Here is a 23,260-nt window from a genome sequence, read left to right on the forward strand (position 1 = left end):
TTCTGTTTGGAATTGTAATTTTCCAAAGATGATTTAACCTTGGACATATCTGGAGCTAAGAAATTATAAAGCACATCATGTTAGGTGGAGTAGCACAGGCTCTAGAGTCAGACTAAAGTAGTTCAGACCCTGGTTCCAATAACTCCTATATGTATATCCTTAGCCAAATTAACATTCCTACCCCCATCTCTTCATCTGAAATGCGGTTAACTGTGATAGTGTCAAGTTTTTAGTCTCGCCCCATCACCACTGGAAACGTAAAAGAATTTCAACCTAAGAAAACAGATTTCAGCCAACTGTTAAAAAAAAAAAAACTAATTTATTAGCATCTGTATTGTACCAGCTTCTGTGACAACTCCAGAATTCATTCTGGCACTCATTCAGTTCAGGTAGACATGGTAATTACAACCAACATTTATCTAGCTAGCCAAGCACTGACTGTGCTAAACATTTCACATGGATTGTTTCCTTTTATCCTCACAATGACCTTGAGATGAGGTTATTATCATCCCCATTTTACAGGCAAGGAAACTGAGGCTTAGAGGGTTTAAATACTAGCCTAAGCTCAGCTAGCAAGAAATGGATCTGTGCTGCGAATCCAGGCAGTCCAAGACCAGAGCTTTCAGAACCAACCTGCTTACAGCAATTTTCTTACATTTCAAAATATATATGTATAGACAAAAGCTAACAATTCTTGGGACACTGTCAACTGATAGCTAAATAAATCTGATTTAATTCCAAAGGCAGTTCATTAAAATATTTTGCTGGCCATAGTCTGAGAATCAGTGAGTTTCTAAATAACAATTTGCCATTCATAGCAAAAACTACACTTCAAATGTCCAAATTTCATGAGTTCTTTGAAATTTGAAAATGAACCAAAGACCTCAAACGAAAACGTTGGGGGAGGAAAGAAATCAAAATTGTTTACCTGCTACTTGAATTGAGGGGAAGAAGTTGAGAGCCAGGAGCAGCCTGAGGATCATCGTGCTAACGGTGGGCCAGGGCTCCCGCCCCTCCTCCCTGAGAAGCCCAAGTGTGAGGTGAGCTGGACACCTGAGCAACCTGACTCGTCATCCGCAGCCACCACCACCGACTTACTTCTCTCAGGGCACATGATTAAGGGACTCAAACCACTTACTTCCCTCGGGGCACATGATCAAGGGACTCAAACCTCAAACTTTTGTGACTGCAACATTTCACACAGGATATTACATTGTTTTGATGACTTTTGACTTTTCCTCTTCTTTTAAAGGCAAGTCTTTTCTCGTCACTGAAAGACAATGTCAGTCACTCTATGATGGGCTCATGGAAATCATTCTCTGTGGACCGGTGTCAGAGCTGTGAAAAATGGGTGCTTGAAATCCAGCAGGAATGTAAGGGTAGAAAAGCAAGGTGTTCTAAAAGGGGAGAAATTTTCATAGGATGGAGATAGACTGTGTCCAAAAGGCACCAGTAAGAATTACATTGAGGATTTGAGAAATATTTGTTATCAGTGTTGAAAGGAGTTATGAACATTAGGGATTGAACGTTTGTGTTGGATGTAAGCGGCCCCATGGAACATTTAGCACACACACTGCTTAGTTTATGCCAAGCCTTTCCCATCTCACTTCTAGGAACTTTGAGAAACACATTTGCAAGTACCCCGCCTACTGACTGTCTGGAGGAGGTCCCCTAAGCAAAGGGAGAGTCAAAAGTATCGGGCTTCCCTGATGGCACAGTGGTTGAGAGTCTGCCTGCCGATGCAGGGGACATGGGTTCGTGCCCCAGTCCGGGAAGATCCCACATGCCGCAGAGCAGCTGGGCCCGTGAGCCATGGCCACTGAGCCTATGCGTCCGGAGCCTGTGCTCCGTGACGGGAGAGGCCACAACAGTGAGAGGCCCACGTACAGCAAAAAAAAATTCACATGTCCTTAGGAGGACAGTAAGGTAACCAAAAGCCCATTGGTACCTCATGGTCTCCATGTCCCTCAAGGAATCATTCAGGCTAAGTGACAGGCACGAAAGGAGGCTCCGTAGCAGCCTCCCCAAGGCTGGGACCTTGCCCTCTGGCCAAGCCTTCTGCATTTAGGGTCATCCCCCTGGCATGGCCAGCTCCACTCTCCTCTTCTGGCACCTGGGTCAGGATCTTGTACTCCATGGCTTTCTCAAAAACTTTCCAGTAACTTTTTTCTGCTTTCCTGAAAAACCTAAGCTTTATATGATTACCCTAGTTTGGGGTTCGTGTATGTGGTTTTTTAAAAAAAAAACACAATTTGTATTGATTTTTGTTTGTTTGTTTGTTTGGCTTTTTTTTTTTTGCAGTACACGGGCCTGTCACTGCTGTGGTCTCTCCCGTTGCAGAGCACAGGCTCCGGACGCGCAGGCTCAGCAGCCATGGCTCACGGGCCCAGCCGCTCCGCGGCATGTGCCATCCTCCTGGACTGGGGCACGAACCCGTGTCCCCTGCATCGGCAGGCGGACTCTCAACCACTGCACCACCAGGTAAGCCCTTGATTTTTATTCTGACTATAAAAGTAGGATATATTACATATAGAAAATTTAGAATAAAAAAAGATACATTTTACTTTTTTAAATGTCAAAAATAATCAATAAAACAAAACTTACCCATGATCTTACTGCTCTGATATAAATACTGTTAACATTCTGGTCCATTACCTTCCATGTGTTTTCCTATTAAGATTTTTACATATTTAATATGAGGTTTTACTTATCATTTTCAACAGATCTATATTATTGTCTGTTTTATCTTGAATATTTTTCCATGACCTGTAAGTATTCTTTATAAACATTGTTTGAAATTGATGCATAATATTTCATCCTATAATCACCTCACAAGTTGTCTAACAATCCCCTGGTGTTGTCACCAAATTTTTGCTATTTTCAAATGTTACGTTGAACATCTCTCATGATTTAGCTGAAGTGAAAGAAGGTTTCATGTCCCTCCCTCTTTGTCTGATAAATGACAGATCAAAAGTATTTCCCCTCCTAATAGACCCTCTTTGTCCATATTTCAATGTTCTCACAAACACATTCTTTGTGACCCCCACCCATACCAATATATCTTTCTGCCTTTGGAGCAATTTGTCCTTGGCTATGTTTCACTTACACTTCTGAACTAAAGGTAAATGATGAAGTCATGTCTCCAGTCTGAGAGAAGATTCACTTCTAGAATTTGACCCAGTATTCCTAGCTCTGACTCTCTAAGATATAGGGGAAGTTATATCTTACCCAGGGCCTGATGTCTTTCTAAGGACAATTTATAGAAAGCAGTATGCCCTTCTCTAAAAGGTTACCCTTATTCAGGAGTCCCTAGACCAGCAAGAGCTAGAACAAGCTCTGAAATTCATCACAGATATGAAGAATATGTACAGTAGAAACAAAGACTCCCCCAAATTTCCTCTGATTGATAACAAAAGGCTAAGGAGCAAATTAATAGCTGTTGTGAAGCATATAAAAGAAATATGCTACAAGCATGTAGCATGTAGTTAATAATATGTATATGGTAATGCTTAATTGAATCAACATTAGCTGGAAAGAAGGAGTGCAATTATCTGGTCCAGCTCCTTTATTTTGCAAAGGAGGATCCTGAAGACCAGAGAGGTTAGTTGATTTACACAAACGCACAAACAATAATTAAGTATACCTGATTTTATTAATTGACTAACCGTATTTGGTTTTCACTCTTTAGAATAAAAAGAAACATAAACTTTGGCATTAACCTTCCTTTTTTTTTTTTTTTTTTTTTTTTTTTTTTTTTTTTTTTTTTTTTTTAGCGGTACGTGGGCCTTTCACTGTTGTGGCCTCTCCCGTTGTGGAGCACAGGCTCCGGACGCGCAGGCTCGGCGGCCATGGTTCACGGGCCCAGCTGCTCCGCAGCATGTGGGATCTTCCCGGACCGGGGCACAAACCTGTGTCCCCTGCATCGGCAGGCGAACTCTCAACCACTGCGCCACCAGGGAAGCCTGCCTTCCTTTTTTTAACACACTAAAGAAACAAATCATTTCACATTTGCTCTTGAAATTCAATGGCATTCACTTATACTAAGAAGTAGAAATGATAGAGATGAAGTAAGGGACCTTAAATCTATCAATGCATGGAGTACTGAGACCCTCCTACATTTCCCATCCACACGTGCTCTTGAAATTCAAGGACAGATGCTCTGTGGTGAAACAAATGACCTTAATAAATCAACACATATACTGAAGTCCCACCTATAATACATGGCTCATCAGAGAAAAATATAATACACATGACCAAATTCTATAGGCTGTTTGAAACATAATAGGAATTAAGCCTAGGGGTAAGAGCCTTAAAAAAGAGAAAAAAAAAGAAAAAGACTCTTTTTTGTGATATATTAAGAAATATGTATTTTGGTCTTCATCCTTGGCTCCTAGCAAAAGCTCCTAAAACCTGTGAAATTCCCTAATCGATAAAGATGCTAAGAGTATCTTTTGTTCTAATAGTTGGGTTTTGACCCCAGTTCCTGACACAGAGCTCCTAAATCCCTTGGCATTTCCTGTGTGACAGGAACTTTTTTTTTTTTTTTTTTGTCCTAACGAAGGGACTCTTGGTGGGCTCCTGGAGAGCTTTAGGATGGGAGCTGGACACAAAAAGATCAAGCCATGATTAGAAGCTTGGAACTTTTAGCTTCACCCCCTATTCTCCGGGGAGGAGAGAAGGGAGGGAGATTGAGTTAAAAATTAATCATGCCGGGCCTCCCTGGTGGCGCAGTGGTTGAGAGTCCGCCTGCCGATGCAGGGGATACGGGTTCGTGCCCCGATCTGGGAGGATCCCATATGCCGCGGAGCGGCTGGGCCCGTGAGCCATGGCCGCTGGGCCTGCGCATCCGGAGCCTGTGCTCCGCAACGGGAGAGGCCACAACAGTGAGAGGCCCGCATACCGCAAAAAGAAAAAAAAAAAAAAATTAATCATGCCTAAGTGATGAAAACTTCATAAAAAATCCCTGAACTACAGGTTCTAGGGAGTTTCTGGGTTGGTGAACACATCACAACCTGGGAGGGTAGTGCACCCCAATTTCACAGGGACAGAAGCTCCTGCACTTGGAATCTAGAACTCACCCTACATACCTCTTCATCTGACTGCTCATTTATCATTTCCTTTATTGCATAATAAACTGGTAAGTCTAAGTGTTTTCCTGAGTTCTGTGAGCCACTCTAGCAAATTATTGAACCTGAGGAGGGGGTTGTGGGAACCCAACTTGTAGCCAGTTGGTCAGAAATACAGGTGATAACCTGGGACATGCAGTTGGCTTCTGAAATGGGGGTGGTCTTATGGGACTGAGCCCTTAACCTGTGGGATCTGACACTAACTCCAGGTAAATAGTGTCAGAACTGAATTGAATTGTAGGACAGCCAGCTGATGTGGTGGTGGTGGGGGGCGGGGAATCACACATTTGGGAATTCCAGTGGCTAAAAGCACGGGACTTGAAGTCCCATGGGCTTAGGAGTCAAATCCCAGTTGGGTCACCTTGTAGCCATATAATCTTAGAAAGTCATAATATCAACTCCTCATGTGTAAAATGGGGATCAAAATGCCTCACTCAATAAGTTGTTCACATGTCACACAATGTGTGAATCTCCCTGATAAGATTTAATGAATCTCCACGTCATTCTTATTATAAGGGGCTGAATAAATGTTTGTTGGATCAACCAAAATAGACCACTGAATATGTGTTCCATCTATTTCTGTGGATCGATTTTACTTCACAGCAAGGGTGCCATCAGAATCATTTTAGAAATTAGTCCAGTATTCCTCCTTGCCGGACAATCCTTTAATAATTACACAAACCAGTATAAACTACAAAGTATCACTGAAGAGTCTTCAAGAATCAGAGTGGCCAAGCTAGTCAGTGGGAAGCCCTTGGCAATCTCTAACTCATATAGAGCAAGCCTACCAGGATAATATCTTCTTTGATCTAAATTCCAGCTAGAAGCTTGCCTTTCATTTTAGTTTCTAAGTTTTCCCAAACCTCTGTCTCACAGAGGTTCAAATGCTCACATGGCGATTGTGGGAAAATAATGAGGCCTTAGATTCTCCCTTTGAGCTTTGATTCTACCCCAGGTGTTTGTATGAAAATCTAATTCAAAAAATAGACAAAAATGAAGTCTAAAAAGTCGTGCATATTATCACAGGCCTGCAGGACCAAAGCCTGAAAAAAATTAGGCTACCACTAAAAAAACCAAAAAACAAGAAATAACTGCCATACTGATTGACTAAGCCCACCAAGTAAAGAAATATTACAGAAAGATATATTCGCAGGAACAATCTGGGAGGCTTTACCAAGGATTACATGAAAGAATATGGTGAAAAGTAGCTTAAAACAATTACCTAAAAATCTTTTGACCACTAACAGAGGCAGGCCTATCTCTCCATATGGTAAAAGCAGTTGTTAACATTTCCTGGGGGCTGCCAGCTAGCAGGTATGTGCTAAGCGTCAGGCATGCGTTATCTCCTTCAATCTCCACAACAACCATAAGAGGTTGCTACTATTAATATCTCCATTTTATAGGTAAGGAAACAGAAGCTTAGAGAGGTTGAGTAATCTACCCACAATCACACAGTAAGTAGCAAAGCAGGGTTTTAAACTGGAGTCCAACGTCATGGGAGAAGTAGACACCATCTCAATCAAATCAACCAACAGCTTGAATCTGTGACTGATAGTGCTGTGGGTAGGAGCATTGTTTCTAAAGAGGCATGTATCCTCTTGATAGACACATCTATGATTCAGCACCAACTTCATACAAATTCAGCAAGAATTCCATAGGACTTGCAAAATCTTCCTCAGTCAGGAGCATGGGATTCTCATACTCCCCTGCTGACCCTATATTCATGGAGACCCAGTCAAGAGGAAAAAACAAATTTTGTGTATTCCTGACATCATCCTAGAGGAATGAATCCTGACGAGACCAGGAATTTGTGTGCTGTCAGCAAGGATACATCACGAGCCCGGACAATGCTGATCTGAGCTTTAGGACGGTTCTATGACAACAAGTTCATCCACTTGGTAATCTGAAAAAAAGCAGAAGGGGAGTGGTAGTTACAGAAAACCTCGATCACTGTCGTTAAAGATTGAGAAAGACAATTGCCAATCAGACTTGGGCAAAACCATTAGGACAGTGTGACAAGGGACAGTCTTAGGACCCAAAAATGTTGTCCTCAAAGAAGTCTACTGTGCTGCTCTCCAGTCCTATTATTCTGGAAATCTAATGGTCTCATGGAGCCACGTTCCTTCAGTCTCATAGAAGACCACCCCCTGCCTTATTGTCGGCATTAAACAAAGGTACCAAGGGCCCTGAGTTGGCTGAGTTTTTAAGTTTTTGAAGCTGCTGGGACATTTTGGATATTTTCTAGAAAGAGGAATGTTAATTAAATATGACTGAGGTTGGGAGGGCAAGGTAAGGAATGTATTTCACTCCACAGCTTGTCTTGAACCTGATTTGACCCTCTTCTATAACCTGGCTTTGCAATCGGTGGAATGGTAAGGAGGCAACCTCTGACCTCTTCAGGAAGTACAATCTTGTCCAGGCCTTGGGAAAACCATCATGCCTGCCTTTCCTCCTTTTGGAAAAAATGTAAGGGCCTTTGTCCCCTCACATGTTTTTTACCACAGAACCTACAGGAAATAGGACTGTTAACTTCAACATTGTTTTCAATGGTTTCTCGTGTTACTGGGCGCCCATGGGAACCTTCCCACCCTCCCCCTTCTTGTATCTTCCTCCCCCGTACCCTTTCCAACCATTCCCACACTCATTGAATAAGGAAGGTCAATCTGAATACATCTGTCCCCATCTCTGGAATGCCACAGAGGATTAACAGCTGTTGACCTCTGTTCGGAACACATGATCCTGTTTGTCCCAAAAGTAGCTTGGGTGAACTCCAGATAATATATACAATCTCCACTTCCTATGGGGAATGTAGGGCCAGGAGAGTATATTCCCCACACTTGCTTTATTATAAAGACAACCTACTTTCAAGTACTGGATCCTATGCCTACTAAGAGTAATATTAATAATTATAAATAGAATTGTACCTAAAATTTTTTAAGCATTTGCTATATGCCAGATATAGTACAAAGTCAGAAGCATCCCAAATTTTTAAGCCTTAATTTTTCCTTTAAGTTTTGGAAAAAAGCAGTACTTTTCTTTCTTTCTGTACTTCCATATCTTAATACACAGACACACACACACACACTGAAAACCTTTGCTAACCTCCTGTGTGTACAGGCAATAAGATTGAAGATTTTGTGTTTTCTTCTAGAAATATTGGAGGGGAAAAAAAGGAAGTTGAAGAGAAAAAAAAAAAAGCTTTGGACTTCCCTGGTGGTGCAGTGGTTAATATCCGCCTGCCAATGCAGGGGACACGGGTTCAAGCCCTGGTCCGGGAAGATCCCACGTGCTGTGGAGCAACTAAGCCCGTGAGCCACAACTACTGAGCCCACAGGCCACAACCACTGAGCCCACGTGCCACAACTACTGAAGCCCGTGCACCTAGAGCCCGTGCTCCTCAACAAGAGAAGCCACCACAATGAGAAGCCCGCAGATCGCAATGAAGAGTAGCCCCTGCTCACTGCAACTAAAGAAAAGCCTGTGCGCAGCAACGAAACCCCAACGCAGCCAAAAATAAATAAATAAATAAATAAATTTTTTTAAAGAAAGCTGTAACTGGGATGTTACAAAAGCCCAGGAGTAAGAGTAAGGAGCACGAATACAGAGGCTATGGTCCAAGGCAAGTTCTGGACAAATCTAGGATTTGTCTAAAAATCCATCCAGAGACATCCATTAACACTACGGTACATATGATGTCTTTTATACATGATCTTAAGGAAAATTCCAGACTGAACTTGTTCTCACAGCATTTAGCTTCTGTTGTATTATAGGCTGCTTAGAATTGAGGTGACTAAAACCTCATCATTCTCGTCATTGAGGGGTTAGAATCAACATTGGAAACATGGGGAAATCTCATCCATGTCAGGAATCTAACGTACTCTGCTTTTTCATGCTGTTGCTCATTGTATGAAATGTGCCCAGTTTTGCTATACCAAATTGTTACAAAGGACTTTTCTAGAAAAATTGGAATTGTTTAGAGGGCTTCAAAGCAGAACAAACAAGAGTAGGAAAATCTAGAATGACCTTGAAAATGCACTCATTCTTCCAAGAAACCTGGATTCAGGGCCAACAATAGGGAAGGCTTTGTTCTACAACCTGGGGAGCCAGGGGAGATGAAAGTGGTACCCATGTTCCCAGGGAACTCAAGTCTGGAAAAATACTGAGGAAGAAGCCCCTAACTTACCAGGAGAGGCTTTCAGGGAAGAGATGCTATGACATGGAGGATAAGCAAAATTGGACAGAGCAGCAAAGGAGAAGAATGGGACTTCCCTTCCAGGCAACGTATACACTATTTGCAAAAGCCTATGGTGCATGGCTTGCTGGGGGAACCAAGGAGCTCAGTGCGGCCGCAGCAAGAAGAACACTGAGGAAGGGCAAGGGAGGTGACAGGCAGTCAGGGCTGGTCAGGCCATGGTGAGAAGTTTGCTCTCTGTACTGAGTACGATGAGGAGACATCACCATATGGGTCAGTGTGCAGGTCAGGGATGCTGTTACCAGTTTAGGAGGCATCAGAATATTGGATCCAGGTTTTCAAATAGGTTTAATCTCTTACATTAACTCCAACTGATCGTTCTCAACTGCCTGAATCACAGCTGAATGGGATTTCTGAGACCTCATACCAGATGGATGGGAGCATGGGAAGGACACGGGGGAGGATGGAAAAGGCTCTCTGACTCCCTGACCAGAATTATAATAAAGCTATGACCGCAGATCAAATTGCAGGCTGCTCTTCCCCACCTGTCCCCTAAATCTTGGCACTTTTCCATTTTGGGGGTTTGAGGTGGCTAATAAATTATGCCCTTCTACTTACTAATTCAGTTCTTTTTTTTTGAATTTTATTTTATTTTTTATACAGCAGGTTCTTATTAGTTATCTATTTTATACATATTAGTGTATATATGTCAATCCCAATCTCCCAATTCATCCCACCACCACCACCACGCCCCGCCCCACTCCGCCAGTGGCCCCCCTTGGTGTCCCTACGTTTGTTCTCTACATCTGTGTCTCTATTTCTGCCCTGCAAACCGGTTCATCTGTACCATTTTTCTAGATTCCACATATATGCGTTAATATACGATATTTGTTTTTCTCTTTCTGACTTACTTCACTCTGTATGACAGTCTCTAGATTCATCCACGTCTCTACAAATGACCCAGCTAATTCAGTTCTAAATCAAATAAGAGGGGCTAAGGAAGACAAAGGAGTCACAGCGGTGGAGATGCATATATCACTGATAAAGTACCACTGGAGGATGTGGCTAAGTGTGCAGCCACAACGAGCATCCCAGACTCACACAGACTTACCCACCAGTCATAGGCATTGCTAGAAAACCACAGGCCCTGCCTGCAGGGGCGGAGTCTTTACCATTCAGCTACCGTGACGCCCAGAGCAGAACACAGGCTCCCTGCAGGAAGGCAGGTCCCAAAAGTGGGGACAGGAGGCAGCAGGAGCCAGGGGGAGAGGAGAGGTCAGGGGAAGGTTTGCTTGGAGTGGAGAGACAGAGGGAAGCATGTTTTCATGCTCAGATGTGGAAGACATTGCAGAGAGAAAGACTGAAGAAATAGGAGAGAGAGGATAATCTGTGGGGGAAAAATGGAGATGATAGGAGATAGGCCTAGGACATAAGCTAACACCTTAGCATTAATGAAAAAGGAGAAAACTACTTTGAGACCATCACGTTTGTCTAGCAGAATGGAAGTTACAGGAGTTAGAGATTAACTAACGTGGACTGTGCACGTTTCAACACACGCACATTATCTCATAAAATCCCTGTGTAGGGCTTCCCTGGTGGCGCAGTGGTTGAGAGTCTGCCTGCCGATGCAGGGGACACGGGTTCGTGCCCTGGTCCGGGAAGATCCCACATGCCGCGGAGCAGCTGGGCCCGTAAGCCATGGCCGCTGAGCCTGTGCGTCCGGAGCCTGTGCTCCGCAGCGGGAGAGGCCACAACAGTGAGCGGCCCGCGTACCGCAAAAAAAAAAAAAAAAAAAAAAAAAAATCCCTGTGTAGGAACCATTATTGTAGGTCCATTTTATGGGTGAGAAGACCTGGTAAGTAAGAAAAAAGGACTGAAATACTCTTCTTCCAGCTATGAGACTGATCTTGGGAAAGGTGACAAACTCCTTGAGTATGACTCCTTACTCTGCCATTAAACCACCGCTTCAGGAGGAGCTTCCTCTAGACAGGGTGAATCAACAGGTGAGGCATCTTCAGAAATGATCCTTCAGTTCGTGAGGTGGAGGCTGGAGGGTCGGTGTGAGTGAATAGCCTCTTAAGCTTTCGATTCAATTTCCAAAATCTCTGAAGAAGTGAACAAACATCTCTTCTTCCCTCTCCTCCTCTCCCTCCTTTCAAGATGCAGAAGTAGAAGCATGTAATCTCAGTAGAAGCATTTTAATTTCAGCATTTTCATTTCTCTGGATGCCACCTCAGACTTTTGGGAAACCGGGCTGACTTCTCAGGGCTTTGCTGCTGGTACTCTGTGTCTGCTGAGAAATTAGACTTCCCAAAAATAGCCTCCATCAAGTGGGAGAGCAGTGGGAGGTGGCAGCTGGCTGCTGATTTGTGCTGGGCTTGCTTCGGTCATCTCTGAGTACCGGAGGCTTCAGCCCAAGGGAATGGGGAAGGCTCAGGCTGGCTGGCTGGACTGTCACCAGGTCCTGCAGGTCAGAGTCTCATGAAAATGACGTCTGTTTTCCCACATCTTTAGTTAGGAAAGGTTTGTAGAAATGTACCCTTCATAGCCAAGATGGTAGGCATGTTCTAGCAGATCTATCTCTAGTCTCCCTGGACCTATCACTCTCTTTTTGTTTCTCGGAAATTCAGTCTCTGAGGTAGTCTACAAGCTGCATAAAAATATGTATGTGTTTCTGCACAGATATGGGGTTGGCAAGTACCTATTACCTCTTTCCCTTTTCTACTCGGTCCAAATACAAAAATTGCCTCATATGAAAGTGGATGTGCAGCTTTTTTGTCCCCAACATTCCTATTACATAGTCCAACTGACAAGACTGTATATAATAAGTCTGGAAATTCTTTTTTTTTTGAGTTTATATATATATATATATATATATATATATATATATATATATATATATATATATACTTTAACATCTTTATTGGAGTATAATTGCTTTACAATGGTGTTAGTTTCTGCTGTATAACAAAGTGAATCAGCTATACGTATACATAAATCCCCATATCTCCTCCCTCTTGAATCTCCCTCCCACCCTCCCTACACCACCCCTCTAGGTGGACTCAAAGCCCAAGCTGATATCCCTGTGCTATGCGGTTGCTTCCCACTAGCTATCTATTTTACATTTGTTAGGGTATATATGTCCATGCCACTCTCTCACTTTGTCCCAGCTTACCTTTCCCCCTGCTGTGTCCTCAAGTCCATTCTCTATGTCTGCGCCTTTATTCCTGTCCTGCCCCTAAGTCCTTCATGACCTTTTTTTTTTTTTTTTAGATTTCGTATATATGTGTTAGTATACGGTATTTGTTTTTCTCTTTCTAACTTAACGTCACTCTGTATGATCTCTAACTCCATTCACCTCACTACTAATAACTCAATTTCGTTTCTTTTTATGGCTGAGTAATATTCCGTTGTATATATGTGTCACACCTTCTTTATCCATTCATCTGTCGATGGACACTTAGGTTGGTTCCATGTCCTGACTATTGTAAATAGAGCTGCAATGAACATTGTGGTACATGACTCTTTTTGAATTATGGTTTTCTCAGGGTATATGCCCAATAGTGGGATTGCTGGGTCGTATGGTAGGTCTATTTTTAGTTTTTTAAGGACTCTCCATACTGTTCTCTATAGTGCATTACATTCCCACCAACAGTGCAAGAGGGTTCCCTTTTCTCCACACCCTCTCCAGCATTTATTGTTTGTAGATTTTTTGATGATGGCCGTTCTGACCAGTGTGAGGTGATACCTCATTGTAGTTTTGATTTGCATTTCTCTAATGATTAGTGATGTTGAGCATCCTTTCATGTGTTTGCTGGCAATCTGTATATCTTCTTTGGAGAAATGTCTATTTAGGTCTTCTGCCCATTTTTGGATTGGGTTTTTTGTTTTTTTGATATTGAGCTGCATGAGTTCCTTGTATGCTTTGGAGATTAATCCTTTGTCAGTTGCTTCATTTGCAAATATTTTGTCACGTTCTGAGAGTTGTCTTTTCGTCTTGTTTATGGTTTCCTTTGCTGGGCAAAACCTTTTAAGTTTCATTAGGTCCCATTTGTTTATTTTTGTTTTTATTTCCATTTCTCTAGGAGGTGGGTCAAAAAGGATCTTGCTGTGATTTACGTCATAGAGTGTTCTGCCTATGTTTTCCTCTAAGAGTATGATGGTGTCTGGCCTTACATTTAGGTATTCAATCCATTTTGAGTTTATTTTTGTGTATGGTGTTAGGGAGTGTTCTAATTTCATTCTTTTACATGTAGCTGTCCAGTTTCCGCAGCACCACTTATTGCAGAGGCTGTCTTTTCTCCACTGTATATTCTTGCCTCGTTTATTGAAGATAAGGTGACCATATGTGCGTGGGTTTATCTCTGGGCTTTCTATCCTGTTCCACTGATCTATATTTCTGTTTTTGTGCCAGTAAAATACTGTCTTGATTACCGTAGCTTTGTAGTATAGTCTGAAGTCAGGGAGCCTGATTCCTCCAGCTCTGTGTTTCTTTCTCAAGATTGCTTTGGCTATTCAGGGTCTCTTGTGTTTCCATACTAATTGTGAAATTTTTTGTTCTAGTTCTATGAAAAATACCATTGGTAGTTTGATAGGGATTGCAATGAATTTGTAGATTGCTTTGGGTAGTACAGTCATTTTCACAGTGTTGCTTCTTCCTATCCAAGAACATGGTATATCTCTGTATCTGTTTGTATCATCTTTAATTTCTTTCATCAGTGTCTTATAGTTTTCTGCATACAGGTCTTTTGTCTCTTTAGGTAGGTTTATTCCTAGGTATTTTATTCTCTTTTGTTTCAATGGTAAATGAGAGTGTTTCCTTAATCTCTCTTTCAGATTTTTCATCATTAGTGTATAGGAGTGCAAGAGATTTCTGTGCATTAATTTTGTATCCTGCAACTTTACCAAGTCCATTGATTAGCTCTAGCAGTTTTCTAATAGCATCTTTAGGATTCTCTATGTAGAGTATCATGTCATCTGCAAACAGTGACAGTTTTACTTCTTCTTTTCTGCTTTGGATTCCTTTTATTTCTTTTTCTTCTCTGATTACTGTGGTTAAACCTTCCAAAACTATGTTGAATAATACTGGTGAGAGTGGGCAACTTTTTCTTGTTCCTGATCTTAGTGGAAATGGTTTCAGTTTTTCACCATTGAGAACTATGTTGGCTGTGGGTTTGTTATATATGGCCTTTATTATGTTGAAGTAACTTCCGTCTATGCCTACTTTGTGGAGGGTTTTTTATCATAAATGGGTGTTGAATTTTTTCAAAAGCTTTTTCTGCATTTATTGAGATTATCATATGGTTTTTATCCTTCATTTTGTTAATATGGTTTATCACATTGATTGATTTCCATATATTGAAGAATCCTTGCATTCCTGGGATAAACCCCAACCGATCATGGTGTATGATCCTTTTAATGTGCTGTTGGATTCTGTTTGCTAGTATTTTTGCATCTATGTTCATCAGTGATATTGGCCTGTAGTTTTCTTTTTTTGTGGCATCTTTGCCTGGTTTTGGTATCAGGGTGATGGTGGCCTCATAAAATGAGTTTGAGAGTGTTCCTCCCTCTGTTATACTTCGGAAGAGTTTGAGGAGGATAGGTGTTAGCTCTTCTCTAAATGTTTGATAGAATTCACCTGTGAAGCCGTCTGATCCTGGGCTTTTGTTTCTTGGAAGATACTTAGTCACCATCTCAATTTCAGTGCTTGTGATTGGTCTGTTTATATTTTCTATTTCTTCCTGGTTCAGTCTCGGTTGGTTGTGCTTTTCTAAGGGTTTGTCCATTTCTTCCAGGTTGTCCATTTTATTGGCATATCATTGCTTGTCATAATCTCTCATGATCCTTTGTATTTCTGCAGTGTCAGTTGTTACTTCTCCTTTTTCATTTCTAATTCTATTGATTTGAGTCTTCTTCCTTTTTTTCTTGATGAGTCTTGCTAATGGTTTATCAATTTTGTTTATCTTCTCAAAGAACCAGCATTTAGATTTATTGCTCTTTTCTATCATTTCCTTCATTTCTTTTTCATTTATTACTGATCTGATCTTTATGATTTCTTTCCCTCTGCTAACTTTGGGGTTGTCTTGTTCCTCTTTCTCTAATTGCTTTAGGTGTAAGGTTAGGCTGTTTATTTGAGATGCTTCTTGTTTCTTGAGGTAGGATTGTATTGCTATAAACTTCCCTCTTAGGACTGCTTTTGCTGCATCCCATATGTTTTGGGTTGTCATGTTTTCATTGTCATTTTCTAGGTATTTTTTGATTTCCTCTTTGATTTCTTCAGTGATCTCTTCGTTATTTAGTCATGTATTGTTTAGCCTCCATGCGTTTGTATTTTTTACAGATTTTTTTCCTGTAATTGATATCTAGTCTCATAGTGTTGTGGTCAGAAAAGATCGTACTTGATATGATCTCAATTTTCTTAAATTTACGAAGGCTTGATTTGTGAACTAAGATATGATTGATCCTGGAGAAATTTCCATGAGCACTTGAGAAGAAAGTGTAATATGCTGTTTTTGGATGGAATGGCCTATAAATATCAATTAAGTCCATCTTGTTTAATGTATCATTTAAAGCTTGTGTTTCCTTATTTATTTTCATTTTCGTTGATCTGTCTATTGGTGAAAGTGGGGTGTTAAAGTCCCCTACTATGATTGTGTTACTGTCAATTTCGGCTTTAATGGTTTTTAGCATCTGCCTTATATATTAAGGTGCTCCTATGTTGGGTGCATAAATATTTATAGTTGTTATATCTTCTTCTTGGATTGATCCCTTGATCATTATATAGTGTCCTTCTTTGTCTCTTGTAATAGTCTTTATTTTAAAGTCTATTTTGTCTGATATGAGAATTGCTACTCCAGGTTCCTTTTGATTTCCATTTGCATGGCATATCTTTTTCCATCCTCTCACTTTCAGTCTGTATGTGTCCCTAGGTCTGAAGTGGGTCTCTTGTAGACAGCATATATACAGGTCTTGTTTTTGTATACATTCAGCCAGGCTATGTCTTTTGGTTGGAGCATTTAATCCATTTACATTTAAGGTATTTATTGATATGTATGTTCCTATTATCATTTTCTTAATTGTTTTGTGTATGTTATTGTAAGCCTTTTCCTTCTCTTGTGTTTCCTGCCTAGAGAAGTTCCTTTAGCATTTGTTGTAGAGCTCGTTTGGTGGTGCTCAATTCTCTTAGATTTTGCTTGTCTGTAAAGGTTTTAATTTCTCCATCAAACCTTAATGATATCCTTGCTGGGTAGAGTAATCTTGGGTGTAGGTTTTTCCCTTTCATCACTTTAAATATGTCCTGCCACTCCCTTCTGTCTTGCAAAGTTTCTGCTGAAAGATCAGCTGTTAACCTTGTGGGGATTCCTTTGTATGTTAATTGTTGCTTTTCCCTTGTTGCTTTTAATATTTTTTCTTCTTATTTAATTTTTGATAGTTTGATTAATATGTATCTTAGCATGTTTCTCCTTGGATTTATCCTGTATAGGAATCTCTCTTCTTCCTGGACTTGGTTGACTATTTCCTTTCCCATGTTAGGGAAGTTTTCAACTATAATCTCTTCAAATATTTTCTCAGTCCCTTTTTTTTTTCTCTTCTTCTTCTGGGACCCCTATAATTCAAATGTTGGTGCGTTTAATGTTGTCCCAGAGGTCTCTGAGACTATCCTCAATTCTTTTCATTCTTTTTTCTTTATTCTGCTCTACGGTAGTTATTTCCACTGTTTTATCTTCCAGGTCACTTTATCCGTTCTTCTGCCTCAGTTATTCTGCTACTGATTCCTTCTAGAGAATTTTTAATTTCATTTATTGTGTTGTTCATCATTGTTTGTTTGCTCTTTACTTCTTCTAGGTCCTTGTTAAATGTTTCTTGTATTTTCTCCATTCTATTTCCAAGATTTTGGATCATCTTTACTATCATTACTCTGAATTCTTTTTCAGGTAGACTGCCTATTTTCTCTTCATTTGTTTGGTCCGATGGGTTTTTGCCTTACTCCTTCATCTGCTGTGTGTTTCTCTGTCTTCTCATTTTGCTTAACTTACTGTCTTTGGGGTCTCCTTTTCACAGGCTGCAGGTTCGTAGTTCCCATTGTGTTTTGTGTCTGCTCCCAGTGGGTAAGGTTGGTTCAGTGGGTTGTGTAGGCTTCCTGGTGGAGGGGACGGGTGCCTGTGTTCTGGTGGATGAGGCTGGATCTTATCTTTCTGGTGAGCAGGACCACGTCCAGTGGTGTGTTTTGGGGTGTCTGTGAACTCATTATGATTTTAGGCAGCCTCTTGCTAATGGGTGGGGTTGTGTTCCTGTCTTGCTAGTTGTTTTGCATAGGGTGTCTAGCACTGTAGTTTGCTGGGCATTGAGTGGAGCTGGGTCTTAGCATTGGGATGGAGATCTCTGGGAGAGCTTTCACCATTTGATATTATGTGGGACCTGTAGGTCTCTGGTGGACCAATGTCCTACACTCGGCTCTCCCACCTCAGAGGCTCAGGCCTGACACCCGGCCAGAGCACCAAGACCCTGTCAGCCACATGGCAACTCGTTGTCCACCAGCTACGGGATGCATTCAAGCTTGTGCGACTGCAGGCGAACTTGGGGGGTCGGAGTCTCCAGGCTGCGCTGGCACTTGAGAGGTGGGTGTCCACGGCAGCTTGAGTTTTAATATTTACTTTCACCCTGGGTTTCATACAAGTGGGCAATATGAAACTGAATTTCAACACTGGACAAAGTACAGGGCTTAGAGTCAATCAAAGCTAACTGAAAATGCTTTAAACTAGATTCATAGTCTGTGTTCACTTTGAACATAAGCCCAAGTCGTAAATGAAATTCCTTGGCTCGACAAAAGCTGGGATCAACATAAAGCACCTCTTGAAAGGCTTTAATTGCTCTTCCAATAGTCAGACTGTAAACTAGTATCTCTGATAAGCAGATAATGCTTTTGGATAATCTTCCAATAAGAGGTTGAAGTGACCTGACAAAAGAATTCAGACTCCACTTTTCCTTCAGCTTTTAAGATTAAAGATTCATAGCAGGGCTTCCCTGGTGGCGCAGTGGTTGAGAGTCCACCTGCCGATGCAGGGGACACGGGTTCGTGCCCCGGTCCGGGAAGATCCCACATGCCACAGAGCGGCTGGGCCCGTGAGCCATGGCCGCTGAGCCTGTGCGTCCGGAGCCTGTGCTCCGCAGCAGGAGAGGCCACAACAGTGAGAGCCCCGCGTACCGCAAAAAAAAAAAAAAAAAAAAAAAAAGATTCATAGCAGCGAAGAGCCCTCCAAAATCGAGTCCATCCACTCGCAGAAGTTTGTTGATTCCTTGCTCCAACTGCCAAGTGCTGGGGTAGCCAGTGATGCTTCAGGGAATTTTGAAGGGAAGATCATCAGTACAAATGGTCCCAGCAGTTGCTAGGGCCTTGCCCCAATATCACCTGACTGGGGCCAGCTAGCCACAAGCAATGAGGTTCCTGACTGGCTAAGCCAAATTTGTTACAGGCCAATAAATTGGGAGATGAGGCAAGGAATACAACCTTATTTGGAAAACCAGCAGACTGAGAAGAAGGTGGACTAGGGTTCCCAAAACACCATCTTCAGTCTGGCAATTCTTAATCTTTTTTGTGTCAGGGACCCCTTTGGGAGTCTGGGAGCCTAAAAGCCCCTTCTCACAATCTTATTCTGAAATGCAAAAAAAAAAAAAAAAAAAAAAAAAAAAAAGCCCACATAAGATTTCAAAAAAAGCAGAAGGATTGAAATGCAGTTTTTAAATATTTTTTAAAATGTGATATCATAAAAATTTGCTTTATTAATGCATTAAATGACAAGATCTAGCTATGGTGTGGTAACTACTGTAATTTTGAAGTAGTGGTTAGCATTAGTCATATTTTGAGATACCTGCAACAACTATGTGATATGAAAATATCTGTAATTTCTATTGATGGCAAAGTCACCAGTACTGCTAAAATTACTGTGGTTTGTTGCCTAAATACATTGCTGAAATGCTAAGTTTCAGTTAGAGAGGTTAATGAAAATAAAGATGTAATTTTTTTCCTGCCCAAGATTATATCAGACCCCTGGTCAAGAGCCCCTGCTTAAGTCAGTACATCTGGCTGCCGTCAGCATCTCATCAATCTACACATGGATCACACACACACACACACACACACACAGCACTGCACACCTTATAATCTCAGTACTGGAATCTGACAGCATCTTAATGACACCTATAAAAGACACTTCCCACATGTCTATATCCTGGAAGATCAAGGAACAGAAAGTGTACATAACAGTGTAGACCTGAATGTCAGTATTCTCTTTAGCCTCCAGTTCCAAACACTAACCAGGTGTGGATGGCCACTCCCAACCATGGTTTGCTCATTTTAGCCTGAAACTTGGGTGACAATACTAAGCTCTACAGTTCTACCTGCACTTGCTTTTCTCCTACATTTCAGATGAATCCCAACTTTCCATTTTGCTCACCATTACTTGACAGAATGGGACATAGAGTTGCTGAGACAAGACTTTGAACATGTAGTGGAAGGACCACACTCAAGCTCAGACCTCTTCCTCTGGATAATGATGTCAAGTCCCCTGACTGCCTTGTAAATACTCCACATCCTCAACCTGATATCCTGTCCTCAACAGTAGATCAAAAAATCCTTGGAGGACTTCTGCCAGTTAGGGCAGCCTCTCCCTGTCACTCACTCTGCTGCAAACCCATGAGCATTGTTTATTTTTATCCTCTGAAACACCAATTTCTTTTAGGTGTCAGTTCCTTAATATGAACTCTTTCCTCTGCCTGGAAAGTTCTTCCCCTTCACACTCTTCCCAGGGCTCACTCCTCCCGCTGATAGTCATTTCCGAGCGCTTTATGTAAATTGGGTACTTCTTTTATTCCCTATCTCAAAATCCAGTTTCTTTTTCTTAAATTGCCACAATTTGTAATTTTTCTCTATTTTGGGTGTGTGTTTTTTGTCTATCTCTTCTATTAGATGCTAAAATCTTAAGGGCAGGGACCACATCTGGTTTGTTCACCCCCAAACCCTAGCACCAATACAATGCCTAGCACATAGCAGGCACTCAATAAAAATTGGGTGAGTGGATTAATCAGTGGTGAACATTGCCTTTTATGATATGCAGCTCTGTAATCTGTAACATACGTGTTATACTCTTAAACCAGAGCAGCAATGGAAGGTAAGGCAGGGTAAAGTACCAGGTAGTATATATTAAAAAGCATTCCTCTGCTTTAGGACCAGAAGTAGTATCCCATGTGGCCTCGTTTGATTGTCTGTCCCCTGTTGATCCAGCTGCCACAGTTCACTCTACTTGCTGTGCCAGTATGTAACACATTTGTGTAGAAAATTCTATGCCTATCACTCCAGGGAAGATGGAGTTTGGAAGCACAGAACTGTTTAACCACTGGAACCATGGAGTTTGATAGCTCAGGGATGCTCCAATCTTGGCTGGCCAGACGTACCTTCTGGCAGACTCTCTCATCTTATTGTCATGGTACCAAGGAAATCCGTTTTGGAGTAGTAGTCCCCTCCCTGGAATTCACTTCCTTTACAAGCTATACTTTCATCCACAGATGGTTAATGAGCATTGCATTCAGTGATGGGCCCATTAGTATGGGCTGGGTAGACAAAGGCAAATGAAGCATGCCCTCAAGTGGCTCAAGACAGAGAAGTAAACCAGTAACAACTTGTACAAGGTAAGTTTCTTCTTTTACATTGATAGGGGCAGAGAGCATTATCTTGGCTCCTAAAGACATTCTCCTTCTAAAACATCTATAAAACTATTTAAATGAACCAACATGATAAGGGCACCCACAGACATGCTACTCTATGTGTATGTGTATGTGTATGTGTATGGTCACATTTGCCATCTCTCATAAGATCCTGAAAGTATCAAGTAGAAAATGGATCTCCCTCCAAGGGGCATATGAATCAGACTTTATCATTCAGCACAATTACGTTTCCTTTAAGGGAATGTCTGGAGCTGCTGCACTGCCCAGCCCAGTAAGCACAATGGAACATTTTCCTTGGGATTACCTCACTCCCTGTGACCCACACAGGAAATAATTATTTTGGTAGTCACCAGTAAACAGTGAAACACACTTACTTTAAAAAATAAGCTCTTTTTTTAACCCTGCAAGGCAGTGGCTTCACAAGCATAGCTGGAATTAGTTTCTACCCAAATTCAACAATTTTGTATGTAAATGGTGCCTTATTCTTGGATTGTGGGTTCCCAGATCCAGGCCACACTTCAGAGTTCTGCCAAAAAGCCACAGCAAACAGTGGTTTTCTTGTATTGCTGGCTAAAGAAGAATGTGGCATCAAAGAAAAATTAAATTTCTTTTCCTGGGATAGAATATGGAAATTTCATAGATGTCCTAACAACAGGATCAAACAGGATTTGGGGGTCTAAGTGAAAAGTCTATATCTCCACTCCCTATTCTACCTGAGGCCTAATTTCATAGCCCTTTCTTTTTCTGTGTAACCACCCCCCCCAAAGGCAGCACCCTAATTGGAAGCTACAGAGCTCTGAGAAGAGGAAGGCTACCTGTTGAAACAGATGAGTTAAATTAACAAGGCAATGTTCTCAACTAAAAGACTCTATTCTATTGAAATCCAAAGTCATCGACTTAGGATAGTCCTGAGACCCAAGATAATAAGGGTTTAAACACAATAGATGATTTTTCCTTTCTCATCTAACAGTCTGGGGGGTAAGTAGCCCAGGTCTGGTGTGGTGGCTCGAGGCTCAGAGATCCAGGTGCTTTCTATCATGTAACTTTGCCATCCTTGGACCCACATGATCCAAGATGGATCACCTTCACACTCACATTCCAGCCAACTGGAGGGTAAGATGGAGAAAAGGATGGCCTGCCCCTTCCTTTAAGGACACAACTCAGAAATGGCATCACTTCTGCTTATATTCCATTAGCCAAAACTTAGTCATATGACCAATAGAACTTCAAGGTTGTTCCCAGCTACATATTGGGGATTCTGTTACCATAGAAAAAAAGGGGGAGAATCAATATTGGGAGACAGCCAGTGGTTTGCCACAAAGGTCAATTTTCAGATTATTCCTTTGACAATGGATAAGTTATCAGAAGACCTAGCCTCTTTTCCTTCAAAGCTATTGCACTGTGCCCCCCTCCAAAATTATTCCATTTATCAGACCACCTATGCCTGTATGATATACTGGTATGCTTAAGGAAGAAAAGGCCATGAGAAGAGAGCTACAGTGTCCACGCACCTTTGTGTGCTGACATTTGGCCAATCAGTAAGCTAGGCTGTACCTCCTCCTGGGAAACTTCCTTGATGATGGATCTGGGTGGGTCTAAGTAGTGTCACCATTTATTCTACAGACCAAAGACCCTGCTTTAAGACCAGAGTTTATCCCATTGTTGTAAGGATTAGCTTGTCTCACTTTGTCTTCTCTCTAGTCCTAAAAGGAGAAAAAAGTAGTAATGAGTCAGGAGTGCAAAACTCCCAGGCAATTTCACCTTTGGAAAGGAGGGAGGAGTTCTCCAACCTTGAAACCCTGAAACCCTGTATAACCTAGTACAAAAAAAGAGGGCTACATGTTAACTTGGAACTTTCCTGTGTGTTTCTGATGTCACTCCAAGAAATATGCGGTGAATAGGGGAGGCATGGGAGTCATGGATCCAGCCCTCTTTTGGGATCCTTTTAGAGTGAGACTCACTGACTTCAAAAGTTTTAGAGAATTTCTGAGCAGGTACTTTCCAGAGATTTTCATTCATTCAGGAGGAAAGAGTAAGGGACTCTGTGCTGAGTGGATTAGAATCCCACCTGGTGTTTACACTGAACTACAGGATGTGCTTAATATCCTGGCATGAATAGGCCATCACTTGGCGGCAGCAGGCAGCACCTGTTTACAGTATCCAGTCTGGTCATACAAACCTCATGAAACCTCCTCTAGGATCAAGGGATATAAAAACCAAA

At 41.6% G+C, this 23,260-nt stretch overlaps 1 protein-coding gene across 1 annotated transcript in view; it reads right to left on the reverse strand.

Moving 5' to 3' along the window:
- CD28 (CD28 molecule) overlaps positions 1-1,114 on the reverse strand; it is a 28,013-nt gene extending 26,899 nt beyond the window's left edge. The window contains 2 exon segments of the mRNA XM_060107132.1: positions 929-1,051; positions 1,054-1,114. Coding sequence (XP_059963115.1) covers positions 929-1,051; positions 1,054-1,114 — 184 coding nt within the window.
- Positions 1,115-23,260: the final 22,146 nt, after the last annotated feature.

The sequence above is a fragment of the Mesoplodon densirostris genome, chromosome 8, assembly GCF_025265405.1.
Source record: "Mesoplodon densirostris isolate mMesDen1 chromosome 8, mMesDen1 primary haplotype, whole genome shotgun sequence".
In the NCBI taxonomy this organism is placed as follows: domain Eukaryota; kingdom Metazoa; phylum Chordata; class Mammalia; order Artiodactyla; family Ziphiidae; genus Mesoplodon; species Mesoplodon densirostris.